Source organism: Myotis lucifugus, unplaced genomic scaffold, assembly GCF_000147115.1.
Source record: "Myotis lucifugus unplaced genomic scaffold, Myoluc2.0 scaffold_600, whole genome shotgun sequence".
NCBI lineage: Eukaryota > Metazoa > Chordata > Mammalia > Chiroptera > Vespertilionidae > Myotis > Myotis lucifugus.
The window spans coordinates 111641-133248 of NW_005871648.1; the positions used below are offsets into that span (position 1 = coordinate 111641).

At 45.3% G+C, this 21608-nt stretch overlaps 1 protein-coding gene across 1 annotated transcript in view; it reads right to left on the reverse strand.

Moving 5' to 3' along the window:
- ALPK3 (alpha kinase 3) overlaps nucleotides 1-21608 on the reverse strand; it is a 61260-nt gene that overhangs the window by 13435 nt on the left and 26217 nt on the right. The window contains exons 5-9 of the mRNA XM_023745889.1: nucleotides 20011-21241; nucleotides 1964-4046; nucleotides 817-964; nucleotides 310-437; nucleotides 148-183 (exon numbers count right to left, since the gene is read on the reverse strand). Coding sequence (XP_023601657.1) covers nucleotides 148-183; nucleotides 310-437; nucleotides 817-964; nucleotides 1964-4046; nucleotides 20011-21241 — 3626 coding nt within the window. The remainder of the gene's footprint in view (nucleotides 1-147; nucleotides 184-309; nucleotides 438-816; nucleotides 965-1963; nucleotides 4047-20010; nucleotides 21242-21608) is intronic.

The window sequence follows — 21608 nt, forward strand, 5'->3', positions numbered from 1 at the left end:
CATCTCCTGAACTAGGAGGCAAAGAGTAGCTGTCTGTGAAGGCAAACATGGCATTTGGAACAGATTACAAGTCCTTGGAGAAGGTCCCCCTACAGATGGCAGGGCAGGGATGAAGGCCATCCACTCCTCCCCCAAGGTGCTCCGTACCTTCACCTTCTTCTCTGGAGATGAATCCTGACAACACTGTGTGGAGAAAAAGAAGAGAAAGCAGCTGTCCTCAGATTGGTCTGCCCAGGGAGAGCACCATCTCTGCAGATGACTGCTGCCCCCCCTCAGGAGCGAGGCCAGGCAGACCCGGGGCAAACTCACCCTCGGGGCTGAGGCAGAAGTCAGTAGAGGCCGAGCCGTGCTCATTGTGGATGGTGCATCGGTACATGCCACAGTCCCCAGGGGACGCCTGCACGATGGCCAAGGCCGCCGGCCCCTCGTCCCCTGCACTGCAGAGAGTGGAGACCCTTCCTGTGAGAGCCATCACCACGGCACAGCCAGGGCCAGAAGGAGGTCCTGGGGCTCCTCAGACCCGGCTCTCAGGCTGCTGGGAGCTCTGGGGCAGGCAGCAAGGTACTGTGGTTAAGATCACACAGGTCTGGTTTGCAGTCCTGACACTCACTAGTTGTGTGACTTTGGGCAAGTGACTCAATACCTCTGAGCCTCTATTTTCCCTCTCTACTATGAGAATGATAGAATCTCCTTCGTACAGTTACTGTGAGGGTTAAGTGAGTGACAGACCTAAATGAGGACAATGCCCAACATTATGATTTTATGATTGCTGTAATTAGGGAGCCAGTCAGGGGAGCTAGCCTCCAGACAGCTTACCTCCTGCCCACTTCGCCCACTGGGTGCAGATCCTTGGCCCATGTCAAGACTGAGTCACTAAGAATGTTGAAAAACTGGCACCAGAGCTTCAGGCTGCCCGAGGCATCAGGAAACTGCTCCACTCGAATCTTTCGAATTACCTGTGGGGCTGGGAGCAGGGGACCAGGGAAGAGGACTGAGCTCCTCCCCTCCATCTTGTGCCCTCTCTGGCCCTGTCCCTGCTTCCCTGGGTGTCCCTGCTGGAACAGGCTGAGAGAAAACAGGATTCAAGTCTCCACACACGCCCATTCCTTCACAAGGCCCAGCTGCGCCCCACCTCTATCTCTGAAGCATCTTCCCGGACCCCAAAAACACACATCCTAGCTAGAAAGAACCCACTCTAAAACCCCTTTCACAAGCCAGGGCGAGCCTTCCAGCTGAGGATACAGATAGCAGTTGAAAGAGAAACTTCTGGCCCTGGCCGGTGTAGCTCAGTAGAGAGAGTGTCAGCCGTGCACCAAAGAAAGTGCTGGCGGGTTCAATTCCCAGTCAAGGGCACATACCCGAGTTGCAGGTTCTCCAGCCCCTAGTTGGGGTTCGTATGGGAAGCAACCAATCGATGTGTCTCTCTCACATCGATGTTTGCCTTCCTCTCCTTCTCTATCTCTCTCTTCTTCCCTTTCTCTCTCCCTTCCACTCTAAAAAGCAATGGGGAAAAATATCCTCGGGTGAGAATTAAAGACAAACAAACAAAAGAGGAACTTCCATTTGCATTCCAGGCCCCTAACTCTAGGAACCTGCATTTGAACCCCGTTCCTACCACTCTATACTCATGGGACAAGTCTGGAAAGAGGGGATTATGGTGATGATGATGACAGAGGTAGGATGCTGTGGATGTCAATCTCTGTGCTGAGTACTTAATTTATTCTATTTTATTTAACCCCTTGCAATGTTACAAAGTTGCTTCTATTACCATCTCCAAGTGGCAGAGCCAGGAGGAGAAGAAGGCCTTCCTGATTGCAAAGCCTGTGGGATTAGGAGGCAAGAATATCTTTAGGAGGTCTCTGTAAATCCCTAGCAGGCATGCGCCACCCTAGCAGCTGCAGCGATGTCCTTGGCTGGGCAGCCCTCTCTGTGGAGCCACACCCCAGTCCCCACCACTGCTCACCTTTGAGCAGGTCCTTGGCTTTCCTCGGCTTGCCCGGGGTTTCCTGCTTGCCTTCATCCAAGGTCGGCTCTGCATCCAGCCCACTGGGCTTGGGGCTGGAGCCCAGGTCTCCCGCTGCCTGCTCCTCCTCTGCCTGTGGCACCTCCAGCAGGCCTGCTTTTCGGCCCTGGGTAGGAGAGCGCTTCTCCCGCCCTAGAGTCCCTGGGGACCCAGGTGACAGGCCCTTTCTGGGTCCCCGGGGGGAAACCGTGGGGCTCTCCCTCTCCTCAGGCTTGGTTGCCTCCCCATCCCCTGCTGCTCTGGCCTTTGGGAGAAACCTCTTCCTCCGGGCCCCCAGAGCCAGTTCCTCAGGGGTGGCTGCAGGGAGACCTGCTGGCGCCTCCTGTGGGATCTCCTCCTCTCGGGAGGGATCCTGGACTCTGCTTTCTGCTGAGAGGGGTCCCTGACCAGAGGCTGCCTGCCCACCTGCCTCCCCCAGCAGACCCCCCGCACTGCTCTCCTGAGAGGTTCCCAGGAGGCCAGACCTCGCAAGGGGAACCTCTCCGTCACCCTTACTGGATCCTTCTGAGGTCAGCCCAGGGTCCTCCTCCTCGCCTACCACGATGGCAGGCACGGTGAGGGGGCTGGAGCCAGGGCTCCGGGCAGCAGCCAGGGCCTGCTGGCCAGCCTGCACCTCACGGTCCAGGAGGCCAGTGATGCGGCGGGAGGTACAGGGGCTGAGCAGTAGCATCTGTGCACTCTGCACCAGATGGTCGTTTTCCACACGCTCCAGGATGCGCCGTGATGTCTGCGGACTCAGACCAGCCACTTCCAGAGTGGGGGCCAGCGTGGGTGAGGGTGCCAAACCCCTGGGGGCAGCTGCTTCCTGGGACTTTGTGCCCCCTCTACTCGTCTCTGTGCTGGATAGCTTTAGCAGGAGAAGCAAGTAGTTCTTCAGGGAATCTATGAGACCAGGGTCACAGCTCTGGGTGCCTGAGGGCCTCCCTTCCACATCTGACATCTTGGCGCAGGCTCCCTCATTGCTGGCTGCTATGGTTTCTGGTGGGTGATTCTGGGTGGGGGTCCCAGGCCCCAGGTGCACTGAGGGTGCAGAATTCCGCAAGGCCTGGTCCCCAGAGGGCAAGAAGGCAGCTGCACTCATGTGCTGAGAAGTGGGGGTGCTGGGCAGCCCCTGCGGTGAGCTGTCGGTCAGGCCAGCACCAGCAGGAGAAGGCAGAGTAGGCACATCTGGGCTCAGGCCGGCGGGAGGACAGCCTCCCAGATCCACAGAAAGCACCTCCCCCAGCTGCTCCTTCTTGGGGCACTGGAACAGGCTATCCTCTGGCTTGTCCTTGACCGGGCCTGACCACTCCGGCCCCCAACATCTCCCTCCTCCCGTCTGCTCCAAGCCACTCTCAGGAAGCAGCTGTGCTGGGAGCCTGAGGCCCCCTGACAGGGGACCCAGCACCGTTTCCTCTTGGTTACGAGAGGCCGTTTCTGCTGCCTCTCCAGATCTGAGCATGAAGCCAGGTTTTTCTGGGACAGAGGACCTTTCTGGGCTCTGCTCAAAACATGCAATAATCTGGGAACTGGAACCCTCTGAAGGTGAGGGTTCAGGGGCTCTGGACTGTGGGCTGAGGTTGGTCACTGACTTCTTCTCTGACTGAACTTTAACGGTTGTGGGTACACTCCCCTCTGTCTGTGTCCCCCTACCTTCCTGTATCCTGTCTTCCTGTGTCTTCGCACCTGCCTGTGTCTTTCTGTCTTCCTGTGTCCTTTCCGCCTGTGTCCCTGTCCTTCCCTGTGCTACCACATCCTTCTGGGAACTCCTGTCTGACTCTGTCCTCTCACTTTCTTGTGTCACAATGTCCATCTGTGTCTTCCTGTCTGCCTGTGTCCTCCCGTCCACCTGCATCTTCCCATCCGCCTCTGTATTCTTCATGCCTCCATGTCTCCAGTCAGCATATGTTCTACTCTCCTGGGTTTCTGTATCCATGGGCTCAATGATGCTCTGACTTCTGGGGGTGCTGCCACCAGCAGAGGCTATACCAATGCTGCTGCTGGCCCATACAGTAGGAACCATGGTCGCCTGCGACTCCGGGACCTGAGAACACATGGACAAAAGCAAGAACTTAACTCATGGCCTCAGGATCTGCAATCAGGCATCCCAGCCTCTTCTGACCTTATCCAAACTGCCTTGACGGGAATCCTGCCGCCTGGTTTCTGGGCCCACAGGGGTAGGGAGGCAAAGGCTATGTGACAAAGTGCCAAAGCTGCCCACCCCAACCCCCGATCCCAGAATCTAGACCAGGGAATCCCCAGCACCCAGGTCCAGCCTGGCCCTTCTCCCCTCTCCCTGAAGAAATCCTGCCTTTCCTGAAAGACCCTGCTCATGTGTATCCCACCCGCCCCTGGCCTTTGGAGGGGAGTTGTCCCCCAGGGCTTCTGAGCATTCCTTCTGTCCCTCATGCCCTGGATAGAATTATTATGGGTGAAGTGAGGCTATATATCACCTCACTCTTCACAACAATATGAGCTAGCTTTGTGAAACTCTTTTTGAGACACAGACTGAAAGTGAAGGGATGGAAAAATATCTTTCAGGCAAATGGAAATGAAAAAAAAGCTGGGGTAGCAATACTTATATCGGACAAAATAGACCTCAAAGTGAAGGCCATAACAAGAGATAAGCAGATCCAAGCAACAGCAGCCCCCTGATCACCGCAGCCTCCTGATCACCACAGCCTCCTGATCACCACACCCTCTGTCTGAGGAACAGCAGCTGTACGTGAAGCCTCCCCCCACCAGCCAGAAGAGCCAACACAGCTGTGAACAACACCCACCAGAGGAGCTGCTGCCAACTGAAAAGCAGCTGCTACCACAACCGTCTGAGCAGCAACCACAACCCAAGGAGCCCCTGCCACCCAGGGAGCAGCCACTGAACATCTCAACATCTACATATGTCAGCGAGATCAAACATGGGTAGGCAAAGAAACCCCCAAAGGAAAGAAAAGGAGGACTCGCCAGAAAAGCAGCTAAGTGAGACAGAGGAATGCAACATGACAGAAATAGAATTCAGAATAAGGGTCCTAGCATGCATAAACCGGATGGAGGAAAAAATCAACTACTTATGCAAGAAGCAAGAAGAAACAGATGAAAAAATCAATAACTTATGCAAGACCCAAGAAGAAATGAAGAGCGATATAGCTACAATAAAAAACACCATTGAAAGCATCAACAGTAGACTAGGAGAAGCGGAGGACCGAATTAGTGAATTAGAAGACAAGGAAGCAAAACACACCCAAACTGTACTGCAATTGGAGAAAAAAATTAAAAGACAGGAGGAGAGCCTAAGGGAGCTTTGGGACAACATGAAGCAAAACAACATACGAATAATAGGGGTGCCAGAACAACAGAAAGAGGAACAAGGATTAGAAAACCTATTCGAAGAAATAATATCAGAAAACTTCCCTGAGGTGGGGAAGAAAAAAGTCACACAAGCACAGAGAGTCCCAAACAAGGTGAACCCGAAAAGACCCACACCAAGACACATCATAATTACCATGGCAAGTGTTCAGGACAAAGAGAGAATCTTAAAAGCTGCAAGAGAGAGACGGAAAGTTACATACAAGGGATCTCCCATTAGACTATCAAATGATTTCTCAACAGAAACACATCAGGCCAGAAAAGAATGGACGGAAATCTACAAAGTGATGCAAAGCAAAGGACTGAATCCAAGAATACTCTATCCAGCAAGGCTATCATTCAAATTTGAAGGGGAAATAAGAAGCTTCACAGACAAAAAAAGTCTAAGGGAGTTGATCACCACCAAGCCAGCAATGCAAGAAATGCTAAAGGGACTGGTGTAAAAAGAAGAAATAAAAAGCTCAGAAAGAAAACAGCCACACACAAAAAAAGAAATGGCTACAAACAAGTACCTTTCAATAATGACTTTAAACGTAAACGGACTAAATGCTCCAACCAAAAGACATCGAGTGGCTGAATGGATAAAAAATCATGACCCATACATTTGCTGTCTACAAGAGACCCACCTCATTAAAAGGGACTCACACAGACTGAAAGTGAAGGGATGGAAAAATATCTTCCAGGCAAATGGAAAGGAAAAGAAAGCTGGGGTAGCAATACTTATATCAGACAAAATAGACCTCAAAGTGAAGGCCATAACAAGAGATAAGGAAGGCCACTTCATAATACTAAAGGGATCAATACAACAAGAAGATATAACCCTGGTAAACATTTATGCACCCAATGCAGGAGCATCCAAATACATAAAAAAACTCCTGGAAGATATCAAAGGAGAGATCGACAACAATACAATCATAGTAGGGTACTTTAATACACCACTGACATCACTGGATAAATCCTCTAGACAAACAATCAGCAAAGAAACAGCAACCCTAAATGACTCACTTGATCAGATGGACTTAATTGACATCTTCAGAACACTTCACCCCAAAGCCACGGAATATACATTCTACTCAAGGGCTCATAAGACACATTCAAAAATAGACCACATATTGGGTCACAAACAAAGTCTACCCAAATTCAAGAAGATTGAAATCATACCAAGCATCTTCTCAGATCACGAAGGCATAATATTAGAAATGAACTACAAAAAAAACAACCCAAAATACTCAAACACTTGGAAGCTGAATAGCATGTTATTAAATATTGATTGGGTTACCAATGAGATCAAAGAAGAAATTAAAAGCATCCTGGAAACTAATGACAATGAAAACACAACAATCCAAAACCTATGGGACGCAATGAAAGCAGTCCTGAGAGGGAAGTTTATAGCTCTACAGGCCTATCTCAAAAAGCAAGAAAAAATGGTAGTAAATCATCTAACTCTACAACTCAAAGAATTAGAAAGAGAGCAACAAGAAAACCCCAGAGTGAGCAGAAGGAAGGAGATAATAAAGATTAGAGCAGAAATAAATGACATAGAGACCAAAAAGATAATACAGAAAATCAATGAAACTAAGAGCTGGTTCTTTGAAAGGATAAACAAGATTGACAAACCTCTAGCCAGGCTCACCAAGAAGCAAAGAGAGAGGACCCAAATAAACAAAACCAGAAATGATAGAGGCGAAATAACAACAGACCCCACAGAAATACAAATGATTGTTAAAAAATACTATGGACAGCTCTACTCCAACAAACTAGACAACCTGGAGGAAATGGAGAAATTCCTAGAAAAATACAACATTCCAAAACTCAATCAGGAAGAATCTAAAAATCTCAATAGGCCAATAACTATGGAAGAAATTGAAGCAGTCATCAAAAAGCTTCCAGCAAACAAAAGCCCAGGGCCAGACGGCTTCACAGGGGAGTTTTACCAAACATTCAAGGAAGAACTAAAACCTACCCTCCTCAGACTACTACAAAAAATTCAAGAGGAAGGAACACTTCCAAGCTCATTCTATGAAGCCAGCATCACCCTAATACCAAAACCAGGTAAAGACAACACAATGAAAGAGAATTACAGGCCAATATCCCTCATGAACATAGATGCCAAAATCCTCAACAAAATCTTAGCAAATCGGATCCAGCAGTACATCAGAAGGATCATACACCATGACCAAGTAGGATTTATCCCAGGGATGCAAGGATGGTACAATATACGCAAATCAATAAACGTGATACATCACATAAACAAATTGAAAGAAAAAAACCACATGGTCATATCAATTGATGCAGAAAAAGCATTCGACAAAATCCAACACCCATTTTTGATAAAAACTCTCAGCATGGTGGGAGTAGAAGGATCATACCTCAACATAATAAAAGCCATATATGACAGGCCCACAGCCAACATCATACTCAATGGACAAAAACTAACACCATTTCCCCTAAGAACAGGAACAAGACAAGGATGCCCACTCTCACCACTCCTGTTCAACATAGTCCTGGAAGTATTAGCCATTGCAATTAGACAAGAAGAAGAAATAAAAGGCATCCAAATTGGAAAAGAGGAAGTAAAACTGTCCTTATTTGCAGACAACATGATATTATACATACAAAACCCTAGAGACTCCGTCAAAAAACTACTAGACTTAATACATGAATTTGGCAAAGTAGCAGGATACAAAATTAATGCCAAGAAATCTGAGGCATTTCTATACACCAATAGTGAACTTGCAGAAAGAGAGATTAGAAAAACAATCCCATTTACCATTGCACCAAAAAAATTAAGCTACCTAGGAATAAACTTAACTAAAGAGGTAAAAGACCTCTACTCAGAAAACTACAGGACATTGAAAAAAGAGATAGAGGAAGACATAAACAGATGGAAGAACATACCGTGTTCATGGATTGGTAGAATCAACATCATTAAAATGTCCATACTACCCAAAGCAATCTATAAATTCAACGCACTTCCCATTAAAATACCAACGGCATACTTCACAGATCTAGAACGAACTCTCCAAAAATTCATCTGGAATAAAAAAAGACCCCGAATAGCTGCAGCAATCCTGAGAAAGAACAAAGTAGGTGGGATCTCAATACCAGATATCAAGCTGTATTACAAAGCCACTGTTCTCAAAACTGCCTGGTACTGGCACAAGAACAGACATATAGATCAATGGAATAGAATAGAGACCCCAGAAATCGGCCCGAACCAATATGCTCAATTAATTTTTGACAAAGGAGGCAAGAACATACAATGGAGCCAAGATAGTCTCTTCAATAAATGGTGTTGGGAAAATTGGACAGATATATGCAAGAAAATGAAACTAGACCACCAACTTACACCATACACAAAAATAAACTCAAAATGGATAAAGGACTTAAATGTACGACAGGAAACCATAAAAATTCTAGAAGAATCCAAGGGCAACAAAATCTCAGACATATGCCGAAGCAATTTCTTCACTGATACAGCTCCTAGAGCAGTTGAAACTAAAGAGAAAATGAACAAATGGGACTACATCAAAATAAAAAGCTTCTGCACAACAAAAGAAACCATCAACAAAACAACAAGAAAACCCACTGCGTGGGAAAACATATTTGCCAACGTCATATCTGATAAGGGCCTAATCTCCAAAATTTATAGGGAACTCTTACAACTTAAGAAAAAGAAGATAAACAATCCAATCAAAAAATGGGCAAAGGATCTAAATAGACACCTTTCAAAAGAGGACATTCAGAAAGCCAAGAGACATATGAAAACATGCTCAAAGTCACTAATCATCCGAGAAATGCAAATCAAAACAACAATGAGGTACCATCTCACACCTGTCAGAATGGCTATCATCAACAAATCAACAAACAACAAGTGCTGGAGAGGATGTGGAGAAAAAGGAACACTTGTGCACTGCTGGTGGGAATGTAGACTGGTGCAGCCACTATGGAAGACAGTATGGAGTTTCCTCAAAAAACTGGAAATGGAACTCCCATTTGACCCTGTGATCCCACTTCTAGGAATTTATCCCAAGAAACCAGAAACACCAATCAGAAAGGATATATGCACCTATATGTTCATAGCAGCACAATTCACCATAGCTAAGATCTGGAAACAGCCTAAATGCCCATCAGTAGATGAATGGATTAGAAAACTGTGGTACATCTACACGATGGAATACTATGCTGCTGTAAGAAAGAAGGTACTCTTACCATTTGCAACGGCATGGATGGAGCTGGAGAGCATTATGCTAAGTGAAATAAGCCAGTCAATGAAGGAAAAATACCACATGATCTCACTCATTCATGGATAATAGAGACCATTATAAACTTTTGAACAATAATAGATACAGAGGCAGAGCTGCCTCACACAGATTGTCAAACTGCAGCGGGAAGACCGGGGAGGGTTGGGGGGCAGGAGGGAGGGGGTAAGAGATCAACCGAAGGGCTTGTATGCATGCATATGAGCATAACCAATGGACATAAGACACTGGGGGGTAGGGCAAGCCGGGGTATTGTCAAGGGCGGGGGGGAAAAAAAGGACACATATGTAATACCCTTTGTAATGCTTTAAGCAATAAAAATAAATAAATAAATAAATAAATAAATAAATAAATAAAAATCTTTTCGATATGAAAACACTGATGGTCTCATTTGTCCGTTATCAGATAGTAAATGGCAGAGTTTAGTTTAGAAGCCAGGTGTGCCTAGCTCCAAATCCCATGTTCTTTGCTGTTATACTATAATGCCACCCATTTAAGTTCTAATTAAAGGATTTATTATTTAAACATAAACATAGTAGTATAAGATAGCAATCTGCCTCTTTCCTCCTGGATGTCATCAAAACCAACAAAGTAAACAAGAAAACAAACAAACTCTACTGTTATGAAACTGGAGGTAAATAAAACTCACAGTCTAAAAAATAAAAATAAAAATGGGCCAGTATTGTCAAAAGCGGACAGATTCAACAGTGGGCGGCTGAGCTGGAACAAAAGCTGTTTGGAGGAAATAATCAGTGAAACAGCTCAGCAGGTGAATAGTGAAACAGTTCAGCAGGTCTCAGAATATGGCAGCAAAAGTTATTGTACATAAAGGACTCATCCTAGGGTGATAAGCCCCCAAACTCCACCTACAAGAGCTATAGGATCCTGGAGGGCTGGGTGGAAATCAAGCAGAAAACCTATAAGGGAGGTGTCCGAGGAAACAGGGAAAGGTACACTACTGGCCCAGCCGGTGTGGCTCAGTGGTTGAACATCGGCCTATGAACCAGGAGATCACGGTTCAATTCCTGGTCAGGGCACATGCCGGGGTTGCGGGCTTGGTCCCCAGTGGGGGAACTGTGGGAGGCGGCCAATCAGTGATTCTTTTTCATCATTGATTCTCTCTCCTTTCCTTTCTGAAATCAATAAAAATAAAAACTTAAAAAGTACACTACTGAAGAATCCTCCTGAAAATTGCTAAGCTAAGAAAATTATTTTTGAACATACAAGGAGTTAAGGAATATGTGCCCTGCTTGAGGAAACTTCTAGAGAACAAACTCCAGTCAACTAAAGGTGATTAGAAAAACCATAGCCAAAGAATTGATAAGAATGAAATATATAACTGTAGAACCAAGACTAAAACCATAGGACCTTGGAGTGGCAGATCAGAATGTCAATGTTTTATGCCCTGACAATACAGAAACTATTTAACTAGCACAAAAGGGGAAGGGGGAAGGTGACAAGTGGAGTAATTTCCTTAAATGTCTGACCTATGCAAGCCAGGAACCAAAGACATTACTCAAAGCTAAAAAGCCAGGTAATATGGAAATAGAAGATGTTTAACTAATACAAATAAAATCACTTAGAAATAAAATTTTAGACTAATGGGAGATGGAAAATAAAAAGGGGAAAATGGTGGGAAGGAAGTGGAAACTATCCTTGCCCACTATAAAAAATTTAAAAAGACACTGACTGAAAAGATAAAATAATTAATGATATATATAAAATTTAAATTACAGCCTTGGCCAGTGTTCTCAGTGGTTAAAGCAGTGGTTCTCAACCTTCTGGCCCTTTAAATACAGTTCCTCATGTTGTGACCCAACCATATAATTATTTTCATTGCTACTTCATAACTGTAATGTTGCTACTGTGATGAATCGTAATGTAAATATCTGATATGCAGGATGGTCTTAGGCGACCCCTGTGAAAGGGTCGTTCGACCGCCAAAGGGGTCTCGACCCACAGGTTGAGAACTACTGGGTTAGAGCATCAGCCCAAGAACCAAAGGGTTGTAGATTTGATTCCCCATCAAGGGCATGTATCTGGGTTCTAAGTTTGATCCTGGGACCCGGTCAGGGCGTGTGCGGGAGACATCCAGTCAACAATGTGTCTCTCTCTCTCAGTGATGTTTCTCTCTCTCTCTCTCTCTCTCTCTCTCTCTCTCTCTCTTTCTCTCTCTCTCTCCCCCCCCCCCGCCCCCTCTTACTAAAAAAAATTAATGTAAAAAATATCTTTGGGTGAGGATTAACAACAACATCAAAATTTTAATTATAAATTACTATACACAAACACTTCTAAGTATCAGAAGAACCACACACAACACCAAAGCAAACAGATCATATAATAATTTTTTAAATATATAATGAAAATATAAATTAGGAAATTTACAGTTACTTTACTGAATATAGAATTTTGAATGAATGATATGAGTAGAGAAAAATAGAAGAGTTTGGTAAATATCAGGAGCCATCAAATGTTAAGTCTGACTAAGCAAAGAATTTTAATAAAAACACTCCTCCAACTTCTCTTATAATCAGTAAGATATTAACAGACAAAAATACCTTGGAGCCAACAAATAGCAATTAGTAATATATTAGAAACTTCTTTTAATTTCTGATATTCTAGGATTAGGATATATTAATATGGACATGAAGTCTATAATTTACAGAGAAAATTCTGACTTTGCACTCAAGGCTCATGAAAAGAGAACTTTTGGCTAAAGCTATCTTCACTTCTCTCACCCTAGCTCAGTGGTCGGCAAACTGTGGCTCGCGAGCCACATGCAGCTTTTTGGCCCCTTGAGTGTGGCTCTTCCACAAAATACCGACTTCTGCGCATGGGCCACGAAGTTTCAATCGCACTGTACATGTGCGCCCGCACATGGTATTTTGTGGAAGAGCCACACTCAAGGGCCAAAGAGCCGCATGTGGCTCGCGAGCCGAAGTTTGCTGACCACTGCCCTAGCTGATCAGTCCCTGAGTGCAACTGAACCCACTTCCTCAGTTTCTCAACGTCTGTTCCCTCTCTGGCTCTACTGCCAATGTTCATTGCAGCACAGTTTACAATAGCCAAAGATTAGAAATTACCTAAATTCCATCAACACAGGACTGATCCAATGAATTATGGTACAACCCCATTACAAATAAATAAAATAAACATAGAAATAAAAAAGAAGCAAGGTTCGGCCCGGCCAGCATGGCTCAGTGATTGAGCATCGACCTATGAACCAGGAGGTCACGGTTCGATTCCCTGTCAGGGCACATGCCCGGGTTGTGGGCTTGATCCCCAGAAGGGGGCATGCAGGAGGCAGTCAATCAATGATTCTCTCTTATTAATGTTTCTCTCTCTCCCCCCACCTCTTTCTTCCTCTCTGAAATCAATAAAAAAAAATTTAAAGCAAGGTATGAGCTAGAAAGTATCATATACCACCTTTATGTAGAAAATACACAGATACACATACATATATGTAAATGCACAGAAAATAGCTCTGGAAGAATGCTCAAGATACCAGTAATGAAGACTGACTTCAGGAAGAGGAACTGGGTGGTGGGGATAAGGAAGGAGGGAAGATTTAATATCCTCCAATACCTTTTTAAAAAATATATATTTTATTGATTTTTTACAGAGAGGAAGGGAGGGGGATAGAGAGTTAGAAACATCAATGAGAGAGAAACATTGATCAGCTGCCTCCTGCACGCCCCCTACTGGGGATGTACCTGCAACCAAGGTACATGCCTTTTGACTGGAATCGAACCTGGGACTCTTCAGTCCACAGGCCAACGCTCTAGCCACTGAGCCAAACTGGTCAGGGCTCCAATACCTTTTATACTTTTTGAGTTTTATACCACATGCATGACACATTCTCAATGAAATTAAATTAAAATGAAAATAAGTAAATGAACCCTTCTATGATCATCGAAGCCTTTCCATCAGCAAGGGTCACAGCAGGTATATCTCTCTAAGTTCACCTCTTGGGTTCCTCCACCCAACACAAACTTACTGTACCAACTACAGTAAGTTAGTGCTATTTTATAACCACTTTGGTTTTTCCTTTACTGGACATTCTCACCCTTTTCCTTGCTCACCTGGAGGACTTCTTCACTTCCTTGAAGACCTCATTCAAGTTTTTTTCTTCTATGAAGACTTATGAGTTCACTCCTCTTCTCCCCTTTCCCCCCCAAAAAATTAGTGGCTTCCTACCCCATGTACCCATGGCAAATATACTTGGTTGTGTCAGGATGTAAGTTCCTTTCGGCATCTGAGGTTGTAGTTGCAATGCAAGTTCTGTTTTCAAAGCCTCTGCTGTGCTGTCCTCTCTGTATGCCATCCAGTGGCCGGTCTGGGATTTGAATGATGGTCTCTTAGTTCCAGTCTCAACATTTTTTTTTTTTTTAAATATATTTTTATTGATTTTTTACAGAGAAGAAGGGAGAGGGATAGAGAGCTAGAAACATCGATGAGAGAGAGACATCGATCAGCTGTAAGTTCCTTTCGGCATCTGAGGTTGTAGTTGCAATGCAAGTTCTGTTTTCAAAGCCTCTGCTGTGCTGTCCTCTCTGTATGCCATCCAGTGGCCGGTCTGGGATTTGAATGATGGTCTCTTAGTTCCAGTCTCAACATTTTTGATACGCTGTTCAGAACCAGATCCATGCGTGAACAGCTTGGGAATAAGTCCAGGACTTTATAAACAGCTTATGAAGTCATTTTCCCAAACTTCCCCCTCTCCAGGATCTCCCCTGTACTTTCTGGTCACATAACAGGGTCTTCATTTACCCCTCTCTGTCACATACTTCCTTACATGAGCCTGATTCCTGGGCCAAGGAAGAGACCCAGGACTAAAAACAAACAAACAAACAAAAACAAAAACAGGGGTTCATCCCACCCTCTTGGGACCAGAGCTCCTCTGAAGGAGGGGAAACATTGCCTCTCATAAAATTTAGACACCTACGGCCTCTGCCACCACTACAACCACTAACAGGAGATCCTTTTCCTAGTCCTCAAGCCTGATCTAGAGCAGCGGTCGCCAACCGGTGGTCCGTGAGGCCCGAAAGGTTGGTGACCGCTGATCTAGAGGGCTCCTGAAGCTCTCTCTGTCCAAGCTGATGCTTACTTCTGAATTTTTAATTACATTAAGACCAGGCCAGGAAATACTAGATTAAAAAAAAGAAGAAAAAAGGTAAGCACTGCTCTGGCCAGTGTGGCTCAGTTGGTTGGGCATCATCTCATGCACTGAAAGGTTGCTGGTTCGATTCCCAGGCAGGGTACATGCCTGAGTTACAGGCTTAAATCCCAGGTAGGGGGCATGCAGGTGGCAGCTGATAGATGTTTTGTTCTCACACTGTTGTTTCTCTCTCTCCCTCTCCCTTCCTCTATCTCTAAAAATCAATTTAAAAAATAAAAATAAAAACAGCGTACATTGCTAGTTAAGTAGTACTTTGAATTCTGGTCTTCTTCTCCAACCTGTGTGTTGCCATTTGCTTATCCAAGTTATCAAATAATTAAACAATGCATTTTGTCCATATCCTCTGCACTATGATCTGGTATAAGTCTAGTCCCCTTGATTGGTTGAATAATCCCTTAAGGCAAGAATCATGTCTCTCCCCAACCTCCACTCCCTTCAATGCTCTCATAAAATACTTATATCCACGTATTCTCTAAAACTAAAGAGCCCTTATTATGGGAGGGGAGTGTCCACATTTTTGGATCATTATCCTCGGAACTTACAGGGTTTTTCAAGAGACACTCTCACCTGGCTGATGGGGCTCAGTGATGGAGTGTTGACCTATGAACCAGGAAGTCACAGTCTGAGTTGCAGGCTCCATCCCCAGTAGAGACGTGCAGGAGGCAGCCAATTGATGATTCTCTCTCATCATTAATGCTTCTATCTCTTTCTCTCTCTCCCTTCCTCTCTGAAATCAATAAAAAGTATATATATACTTTTAAAAGGAGACACTCTAGCTCTGGCTGGTAGCTCAGTTGTTTAGAGCATTGTCCTGATATGCCAAGGTTGTGGATTCAATGCCTGGTCTGGGCACATACAAGAATCAACCAATGAATGAATAAATAAGTGGAATAATAAATCAATCAGTGTTTCTCTCTCTCTAAAAATCAATAAATTTTTAAAAATTAAAATAAAAAAAGAGACACTGGTATGATGCCAGGTGGATATGGTGCTAGGTGAGTGAGTACTTGAATTATTGGGGGGAATCACTTCATAAATTATATAATTGTCTAACCATTATGCTGTATACCTGAAACTAGGATAAAATAATATTGAATGTCAACTGTAATTGAGAATAATTTTTTTTAAAGAAGAAACACTCAGGTCTCAAGGCTTTCAGCAGAGCTATACTGTCCCTCTGAGGTAAGGTGTCCCCACACTGCTGTAGCTCAGCTCCAGAGAACTGAGGCAGTCTCAGAGAAGGTATCATGCAAGAGCACTAAAAAGCAGCCTTTGAGAACACTAATGGCCAGTTCCCATTCACCAAATACCTGTAGGCAAGGTTGCTTCTGCCCAGGGAGAGAGCTGTCTGAACAGCATGGCTGGGCTGGAGGGAGGGTCTCTGGACAGTCCTAACAACTCAAGAGGCCTCTGTTCTGGCATCTGCTCCTCATCCATATCCAAGATGAAAGCCTAACTTGAGTTGCCAGAGATAACCCTTATTTTCAGGAAAGGAAATCAAGACAGACTGCAGGAGGGAGGAGCAGTGGCATCATATTCCAGAAGTAGAGACCCTTAAAGTACTTAACCCTAGCAAGAGACATGCTGGACCCATATGAAGCAGACAACAGAACTTAAAAAAATATAAGAAGGTTTGAATAATTGAAATAACTACCATGCTCCCAAATGAGAAAGATAAATATTAATATATAGATTTTTTCCAAATTAATTCTTATATTTAACGCAATCCCAATCAAAATGCCCATGGTATAAAGACAGAAAGCAGATAAATTGGTGCCTGGGTCTGGGAGTGGGAACAAGGATTAACAGCAAAAAAGAATAGGGATCTTTTTATAATGATGGAAATGTTCTAAAACTGGATTGTGGCAATGGCTGCACAACTCTGAATTGTATACACTGAATTATATACTTTGAAGAGGTAAATGTTATGGTATATAAATTATACCTCAATAAAGCTGTTTAAAAATATATTATTTAGCAAGTTTTACTAAGAGACCATCCAAAATGCAAATCTGACTTTTGTTTTCCAGGGAAGTATTTAATAGGCTTTTGACCTTGTTAAAAATTCATCACTTTTTTGCCGAAACCGGTTTGGCTCAGTGGATAGAGCGTCAGCCTGCGGACTGAAGGGTCCCAGGTTCGATTCCGGTCAAGGGCATGTACCTGGGTTGCGGGCACATCCCCAGTAGGAGATGTGCAGGAGGCAGCTGATCGATGTTTCTAACTCTCTATCTCTCTCCCTTCCTCTCTGTAAAATATCAATAAAATATATTTTAAAAAATTCATCACTTTTTTTTCCTTTTTATAGGCTTACTTTCTTAGAGCAATTCATCACTTTTTTTTAATGTGGGGTTTTTTTTATAATGGTGAATATAAAGATACAAGATAAAAACAAAACAAAAAATGATATATGGGAGTTTGGACAATTTCAAACAATGATTCTAAAGTTTTTCTACAGGAATAAACAAGAGAGAAGAGCTAAGAAAAAATTTTTAAACAAGTATAAGAGGGTTGCTCTGCCAGAAATTGAAACTATAATAATTAAAACAAGATCATTCTGTTGTAAGAACCAACAAACAGAATGGATTATGACAGATGTGTATATATAGGCTTTAATGTTTATAAAAATTATTATATAAAGAATCACAAACTAATAGGTAAGAGTTGAATATTAACAAATGATAATTGGGGAAATTACCCACTTAACCAAAAATTGATCTAGAGACTGATGCTTTTCTATACACGCAAATCAATGCCAGATTAATTTAAAAATCAAATGAAGTAACTCAAGCAACAAAATTTTTCTTAATAAAGATTAATATTTAACTAACCTTCACATAGGGAAGGAAAGCATAAACACTATGGAGGAAATGGTTAAATATACATACTGTGGCATCATATACAACCATTAAAAATGAGTTTTTCAACTAATTTTTAGGAACCATGAGAAAATGCTCATGAAATAATGAGAAGTAGAGTGCCATGCCCCAGAATAACAGCACAAATTAAATTTAAAAACTAATAAACTACATATGCAAGAAGACTTGTAGATATACCAAGACGTCTCTGTATGGTAGAATTATAGGTGAATTTTTAGGGCTTCGCCCCATATTTTCTACTATTACCATGTGTTTCTTTCATAATCCAACATATAATGTGTTTTTTAAAAAGATTTGGTACTGTAAAAATATGAAAAACCAGTCAACTTCAGCCACTAAAAAGCAACAGCTTCAAAATTTACACAGATGTTAAATGCATTTTTCACATTTTTTTAAGTATAAAAAACTAAAAGCCACACACACTTTTTGCAGGAACAGCGGAACCACTGCAGCCAGCCTCTCCCGTTGCCCACATGGCCTGAGCCCTCTCCTCTCACCTTTGAGAGGCAAGGAGGACCCTGCCAGGATCCTGGCTATGATGCTCCCCACCCCTGTGGGTGGAGGAGCCAGATTCACTCCCAGACCTGGCTGCCAGCCTGGTCACTTCCCAGATGAAATCCCCAGGGCCCTATGAAGGCCATCCCTACAGGAAAGCCCTGCTGTCCAGCCTGTGGGCTGTCAAGTACATGAGGCAGCCCCATCTGGGCCATTAGAACTCACCAAACCAGCTGCTAAAATCTCCTGAGACCAAGCATGAGGGTTATAAACAGATTCTAAACAGACTGGTTTGAGATTCACTGTACTCCAGCGCCCTCTGAACAACTGTCCACACAGACCAACTTCAGCATCCACTGAAAGAAAACCATTTCCCCTGTTCACCCTTGAAACTGATCTCTCCCTCCTTCCCCCATAAAAGTTCTCTCCATGGGGAAGGCAGCCCCTCTCTGCTCTCCATGAAGCACCCCTTTCCCCTTGCCCTCCCTGAGGTGCTGTAGCAGCTTGTACCGCACGCACGTGATTCCCTCCCAGTTCCAAGAAGCCATCTGTCCTCTGCCCGACCCCTGTAAGCACTGCTTCCAAATGCTCCTCCTGTTTCCTGGGGCCCAGGCTCTGCTCCCTCCATCCCAAGAAACAGTCTCATCTTAGTTCCCGCCAAAATGCTGTTTCCACTTAAGGTTGCCAGATTTAGCAAAACGAAATACAAGATACCAGGTTAAATTTGTATTTCAGATAAACAACCAATAATTTCTCAGTATGTATATCCCATCTCTCTCATCCACACTATCGCTACTCTCGAAACACTTTTTTTTTCTGCCACTCATAAGAAATACTGCCTTCTTTCTGCCCCACTATAAAACACTGCCTCCCTAAACTCCTGTGAAATACTGCCTGCCCTCTGCCCCCTGAAACATGAAGCAGTGATCACACAGGACAAACTCCCTTCTGTCCATCCTCTCAATCCCAGCCCTCCCACTCTCTTTCCCCACCCCCATCAAACTCCTTAATGTTGTCCCACCCCCATCAAGTGCCTTAATGTTGTCATTCATCTGCCCGTCTCCACACAAAACATCACCTTTAAAAAAAAACAACACAAAAAAACCACATCACCTTTTCTCTGTTGGCTACCTGATCCCCAGAAAACGACGACACTCCTGTTCCCAGGTAAAACAGTCTACCTGTCTTCCACCAGAGTACTACCTTATATCTCCTGCCATTTACTTAGTTCTTAATATGTACCAAGCCCTGTGCTAAGCACTCTAATTCTTGCAACAGCCCTATGAAGTATGTCTTATGATGATGATGATGTTACAACTTGCCCAAGATCACACAATGTTAAGGACAGTCAGATTTGTACACAGGTACACCTGACTCCAAAATCTTAGATAAAAACCCACATTAAACCAGAATTTCCTGGAAATCTGATCTTTTTTAAATCTTATAATGAGCATCCAGGTCGAGACCCCACTGCATACTACAGCACTCTCCTGCTCCTGTCTCCCCCAGGAAACTGTTCTCTAAGGAAAAGCCAACAGAAAACTCTCCACTGACTTTTTCCTCAACAAAAAATATCATCTTCCTCCGCCTCCCTCTGGGGCACAAGGCCCCTTGGCTGTGAACTCCCACACTGTCAGGCTGTGTTGCCCACATGCCTGGCATCTGGAGACTGGCTGGGACAAGGTCCCCTGCTCCAGGCTGGCACTCCATCCCTACCCCACCCCTTCTATAAATATCCCACTGCTCACTGGCTGCCGAGCTGTTGTAGCAAGAGTTTCCATGAAGTCAGCTTCCCAGAGCGACCCCCAGGCACCCAGCACCCACACTTACCTCTCCTGGAGTCCTACGGCCTGCTTGCCCCTGCAAGGGGCTGTCCCTTGTGCTGTGTCTCCGCCGGGCAGGAGGTGTAGGCACCTGGGCAGAAGCCTGAGGTGGACCGTTTCCTAAGCTCTGGGCTCCGGGTTCTGGAGCTTGATTCAGGGACGAATCAGGCTTGCTGTTGGTGGTGGGCTCTCCTTTGGGCTTCGGAGGGGCAAATCTCTTCCTGTTGAAAGGCCTAGTTGGCTGAGGGGCTGAGGGTATCGGCTGGTCAGGGGCGGGAGGCCCCTTCTCACTTTTTGCCTCGCTGGGCACCTTCCCTGAGGGCATCTCTCTAGATTCCCTGCCACTTTGTGTGTGGTACCCTTGTTCCCCCTGAGGCCTGACTGCCTGGGTGCTCTCTAGATACATGTCCTTCAGGGAGAAATATACTTCCTGGTCTGGGCCTGGGGCAGGGGCTGGGACATTCTGGGCCTGGGCTGGAGAGCCCATGGCAGAGGCTGGCTTCCTGGTGCTTTCTACTCCTGAGGACCCAGGCCCCCGTGCAGCCCTGCCTCTGGACCAGGTCTGAATTTGCTCTGCGTCCACGGGCCCCTGTGTCCCACAGGAGTCAGGCTTGTCTGAACTAGGGACGCAGTTTTCAGAACAGTCACCTCGAGCTGCCTTCTCTAACTCTGGCTTCCGCAGGCCTGGCTTAGGTTCCTCAACTTTCTTTTTCTTCTTGGCCCCCAACTCCTTTTGGGGGGCTCTCTGAGGCCCGAGCTCCATGGCCTCGCAAATGTATGTCAATAGGCCATGATCCCCGTCCTCCCCATTCTCAGGGACAGCATCTCCATTGGTGGTCACCTCTCCGGGGGCAAAACTGTTGATCAGGCTTAAACCTGGGTGCTGACCAGGCTCAGTCTCCCGCTCCTGCCAAGTTGCTGAGGTCCTGTCCTCAGCCTCCCTGGTGGGGGCTGAGGGGACTGGCATCTCAGCCCCACTCAGCCGCCGCTTTCGCTGGAAGCGGTCGGGGCTGAGCTTGCGCAGAGTATCGGCCTCTCCCGCCACCTCCTTCCCGCGCTTCCAGCTCTGCTCAATCTCACGCATCTTTGCCTCGGCCTTGCACTTCAGCTTGGCGAACCAGCGCTGGTGGATCTTGTACTCGGTCATGGTGCCCACCTCCAGAACCCCCGAGCAGGACACGATGCCCTTGGTGTTCCGGGCAGAGGCCTGGTAGATGGCAGCATCTTCTTCTTGACACCTGGAGGCAGAAGCATTAGATGCCAACTCTTCCTTCCGGGATGTGAGAGGCCCCCACTCCCCACAGCCAGAGCCTCTCAGAGTTGAGCAAGCTACCCCAGTCCCTAAAAGTCCTGCTCTGATTGCCACGCCCATCACTTTTCAGTATAGTTGAGGAAACTAAGGCCAGCAAGAGGATGGAAGCTGATCAAGATCATGCTGTTCCAGGGGGATTAGACTTGGGGCACAGGAGAGTTCCCTTCAGAAGCAGGTGACCCACACAGCCCCTTGTGAAGGATGACACAGGAGCTTTTTTTGGCCGCAGACCTCATGGAAAATGTTTCCATGGGTCAGGACCTCCTCTTGTTGCACTCAGCTCTTTGGCTGTC